At 35.0% G+C, this 4817-nt stretch overlaps 1 protein-coding gene across 2 annotated transcripts; it reads right to left on the reverse strand.

The window, feature by feature from the left end:
• Window positions 1-663: 663 nt before the first annotated feature.
• Window positions 664-4578, reverse strand: LOC11432815 (probable pectinesterase/pectinesterase inhibitor 61). 2 transcript variants are annotated; one of them, XM_039831722.1, is made up of 4 exons: window positions 3860-4578; window positions 3327-3826; window positions 2528-2664; window positions 664-1611 (listed from the first exon to the last, which is right to left on the reverse strand). In XM_039831722.1, the coding sequence occupies exons 1-4, from the start codon at window positions 4319-4321 to the stop codon at window positions 914-916; spliced, it is 1797 nt and encodes a 598-aa protein (XP_039687656.1). In that variant the 5' UTR covers window positions 4322-4578; the 3' UTR covers window positions 664-913. The 2 variants fall into 2 exon arrangements, with proteins under 2 accessions (XP_039687656.1, XP_003588521.1); XM_003588473.4 differs by having other exon boundaries at window positions 689-1611; window positions 3327-4574.
• Window positions 4579-4817: the final 239 nt, after the last annotated feature.

A 4817-nucleotide genomic window follows, 5' to 3' on the forward strand; every position in this document is an offset into this window, starting at 1 on the left:
ACGAAGAACAAAATAAAAATAAAAACATGAAAAGGTATTGTCACACTATAATAATAATTGCTAGATGCATCCTTCAAAAAAAAAATTGTTAAATGAATGTGGAGGAAAATCATCCTAATGTTGTACATGTGAGTTGAGCTTGTGATAAGGAATACACATGTCAAATTAATGTCAAGAATAGTGTGTCACTACTCATTTCTTAGTTGGTGTTTGGACATGTTTGTTCCTCCTTTGTCTTAAACAACCACCAACTGACCAACTCCAATGAAAAGAGATCAACAAATCTGAAGACCAAGACTCTTCAATTTAGAGGATAGATTCCACATGCCACATGATCATGTTAGCACCTCAATTGGGACAATGTCAATATGGGGTTGTAAATTATAATGATACCATTCATTTTTTATTTTATTTTTGTATAAAATAATACAATGACTTATTGAGTCAACTTTAATACCTTTTATTTGGAAACATGCAAAAATGAATTATCACATTATTAGCATCATGGTTAAAGAAATAGTTTGTATGGGTCACATGCCACATGATCCAATAGGCCAAGTGGGACAAAGTGAGTATGTTAAAGTTGTAATTGTATCCATCTTTTCTAATTTATTTTGTCATCAATGATTAATGAATATGAAATGAAAATGGAACAAAAACTTCTTGAGTCAACTATAACAACTTTGACTTTGAGGGGAAGAATACAATTACAAGATCTATTATAGTGAAGCTTGATTAAAACTTAAATTTATTATTAGCATCATTGACAAAATAAATTTGCCCAAATACAAAGTTTTGGGACAGTTAATACAAAATAAAACTATAAATATATAAGCCATATGTTTCCCCCAATTGGAGTTGGTTTGGACTATGTAACAATGTAAATCCTTTCTATATATATCCGTGGTGGTGATCAAGTGGACAAGCCGGCCAAAAATGCCACTCCGGTGGACGGTAACCACGAAGAACCAGAGATGAATTGGGCCACGGTATATCTATTGGCCTCCAGAGTTGAAGTAATGACCCGATACCCGGGCCATTTGACCCGTTGTCCGATAGCCGCGCCCGGTCCAAAATTCATGTACTCACCATAATACAAAGTTTTTAAAGCAAAGTCACCATTCCATTCCAACCATCCATGTGGATGCACATGATCACCCATATAGGACAACATATATACAGTCCTAGAATACATTTTCCATGGACGACCCAAATATGTTTCAATGCTGCCCTTTGATGAGGCTAGATCCGGGGCAGGTAGGATCCGACAATCATGAATGGATATACCCGTATTTTGATTCGGGTCTTTTCTATTTTGAGCTGTGATAGTGTTCTTTTGTTGGGCCATAGGCTTACGTGCATAAATGTTACATTTTTGAAAAACTACTGCAGCATTTCCAAATATAAAATCTACCGTGCCATAAATGTTGCATTCACGGAAAAATTGACGGTTGGAATGTACATAGCATGCGTCTTGGTAACCAACAATGTTGCAGCGGTACACCACCGCGTGATCGGATCCGACACGGAGGGCCACCGCTTGGTGCTTCTCCGGTCCGGCGTAGTTCTCGAATGTAATGTCACGTGCCATGAACCCAGGACCACTAGCAGCTGCATCAAGTAACAAGTGTGAACTAATTAAATTGAATAAATTAAGTGGCAACAATTATATTAATTCTTGATTATAGATTGAAGAATATGACATTGTAGGTAACTTTGTCTTGTAATGCATGATTGACCCACAACGAATAATTTATGTTTGCTTATTTGATTTGGAGTCATTGATTGATGTTTGGGTGTACTAAGAAACAATTGATTATTTTGCAATTTAAAGATAAACAATTGATTGATTAATGTTAAGTAGGGAGTAATATGGTATGATGACAATAAAAGTCAAGAAGTGAATGATTATTTAGGAATGCGTAAGATTTATGCAATGTCACACTTTAATTAATCAAATCTAAACCATTTTTAACCTTAGAAACGCTATTTAGAAACTGTAATTAAAGTAGAAAGGTTGACAAGATTATTTTTCTAGAGTGTTTTTTTACCTTTTGGGTAAAATTAACCAAGTAGAGTATTTTACTTTTGATAGTGAATGAAAGTAGAGAGTTTAGAAACCGCATTATGTGGGAAGAACAATAATGCATGCATTGATGACAAGAACATCACGATCAAACATGTTTTTGTTTCTAAAATCACATGTATTGTTCAATAGTTGCAAATACTTAAACGGTGGGTGCAATCTTGTCCAAGTAAGTACACTTTCACTTCCAATTTGCATTAAACATGCAAGTACTAGACATTACAACTAAGAGTTTTAAAAAAAATACCAAACTCTAGATTCATGCCATGTGTAATTTGCAGTGCTCTATTATATCGTGCATGGGCATGGAATTTACTCATAATTTATTTATTTACTATTTTATAACTTTTTATATATATAAAGAAATCCAAATTATAAAAGTGCATAGAATCTTTTATTCAGAACCAAATAATCAAAAGCATATGAAGAGGAGGAATTTACCAAAGGAAGCGGTGTGGAAAGTGGTCATGCCATCTCCAACACTTCTTTTTCCTGTGATGACAGTTTTGCCCCTCCCATCTCCTATAAACATAATATTAGTTTTCTTCTTTCCCACCTTTAAATTATTCTCTTCATACCTGAAAATTCCCCATCATTTATAAAGTCAGATCATATGTCACACCTTTTAACTACTACAAGTATACACAAGCAAAAGAAAAACATTACTAATAAATTACTATAGTTGACCAAATATATAACATTAACATGTATTGTACGTAATATGGACCAGTTCTCCTATAAATTCATCACTATAATTAACCGAATATTTTGACTTTATTGGAAAAAAGACACTGCAAAATACAATTAATAACGGAGACTAACGTATAACCATAATTAGAAACTTCCTTTACTAAAAAACATAATTAGAAACTATGTGTAATATATTAGCAAAATTTTGTTTTGATAAAGACAGTAGCAAAATATTTCACTATCAATCCTTCACTTCAAATAATAATTCATGCAAATATACTTTTTTCTAACACCAATAATAATTCATCACCGACTCAATTTTCTTTTTCTTGGTGCATATCATATCACCACCGTCACCATAATTATGTAGTAGTAGTAGTTAGTTACTATATAAAAACAAAAAAAGTGTACAAAAAAAACTATTAAAAAGTCTACTTCAGTTATCTCGGAAATTGTACACCTTTTACAAAAAAGTTCTCATAATTTTTTTCCTTTCTAAACTATCAAAAAGAAAACAGTGATAAATAAATAAATAGATTTATGAAATTACCTTCCTGCCCTCACGTAAATTATAAATCTACGGCGACTATGCTCCGGTGCTTTCTTAATAGCTTCAGTGATTGTCTTCACCGTACCGTTACCACCACTCTTTGAAACGATAATATCGGCTTGTATCTCCGATACCGGTAAACTCAATAATCTCCTATCTCGTTTCTCAAGCCATTTTGGAAATTCTCGCGAGATATCACTCATTCCCATTAATCTTCTCTTGTTCTGTATCGGCACACCAGTAAAATCATTATCTCCACTCGCGGAAAATATCGCGAGGGAATTACTCACGAGTTCCGACAAGTCTTTTAAGTTACCAACCATCTGATCCTTAACGGTACCGCTTGTGTCTTCAAAGCCTTCTAGACATGTGTCTTGGTTTGTTAACGCGGCACTGAGCCAAGTCATCACGTCCTCAGTTGATCCAGCGACATTGGAGAATTGTCTTGATTCACCGTCGTCGTTGGATAAAGTTGAGGACGTGGTCATGAGAGAGTCCATGGATGATCTGATAGCATCCATGGACTCGTCCATTAGTTCAAGACAATCCTCGTATGCAGCACGAACTCGTGGGTTCGCGACTGTATATGAGAGACCTGAGGAGGCGAAGAGTGCTTTGCTGATGTGACGGTGTGTCATATTGAATGAGATATGAACTAGTTCTTGCTCAGAAGCTGAGGTTGAGCCAGGGAAATCTAAGAGAGAGTTTATACAAAGTGAAGGGTATCTAGTTTTGCTGCAGGTTCGGGAGATTGCTTGAGTTGGTTTGGAATGGAGAAGGTTTGAATTGTTGGATGAAGCACGAGACCGGACCACGGTGATCAGTGCAGCCGAGATGGCGGAAGCGATGATCAAGACGGCGGCGAGGATGGACAGCATGATGAGCTTCTTATTGCTTTTAGGAGAGGAATTTGATGTGGTGGAGGGTGTTAGAGGTGCGGTGGATCGACGGGAGGAGCCACCAGGATCAGACGGTCCAAGTCTATCAAAGTCCATTATGAAATATTGAATATTGTAGTGAGGATTTGAGAGAGAAAGAGTGTTAGTTAGTTATGATGAGAGGTTGTAGTGAGAGTGAGTTATAGTGAAATTTTTTGTAACTAAAATGTGAAAATGAAAATTCAAGTTATTAGGTTGGTGTGAAGTCGATGTCTAAGTAATTAGCTAGCTGGATGCTACTTATTTTTCCAAGTATTGCACATTAGATGGAATCAATATATAGAAGAAGTTTTCTTCTACTTTCTAATTTGTTGCTTTTTTTATGACATGTCTTTTCCTTAATCTATATTTTAGTTATATGGTTTCTGATGTGTTTGTTTGGTTGTTCTTTCTTAATAATAATGACATGATCTATTGTTATAGTTGAATTTATATAAAATGTATGGAGATTGTGAAGTTTGGTTTTAATAAAGAATGTCGATCCTCTCAAAAACAATACATATAATGAATGTCGAATATGTACGTACTTTCTCCAGTCACTAGTAAAAAACTA

The sequence above is a fragment of the Medicago truncatula genome, chromosome 1 (assembly GCF_003473485.1).
Source record: "Medicago truncatula cultivar Jemalong A17 chromosome 1, MtrunA17r5.0-ANR, whole genome shotgun sequence".
Taxonomy (NCBI): Eukaryota; Viridiplantae; Streptophyta; class Magnoliopsida; order Fabales; family Fabaceae; genus Medicago; species Medicago truncatula.

Excerpts from the sequence above, each read along its gene's own strand:
- LOC11432815 (XM_003588473.4), bottom strand. The coding sequence starts at position 4,321 with ATGGACTTTGATAGACTTGGACCGTCTGATCCTGGTGGCTCCTCCCGT. Across the intron at positions 2,665-3,326 it reads ATTTACGTGAGGGCAGGAAG|GTATGAAGAGAATAATTTAA; the intron begins GTAATTTCATAA and ends GGGAATTTTCAG. Across the intron at positions 1,612-2,527 it reads TTTCCACACCGCTTCCTTTG|CTGCTAGTGGTCCTGGGTTC; the intron begins GTAAATTCCTCC and ends TACTTGATGCAG.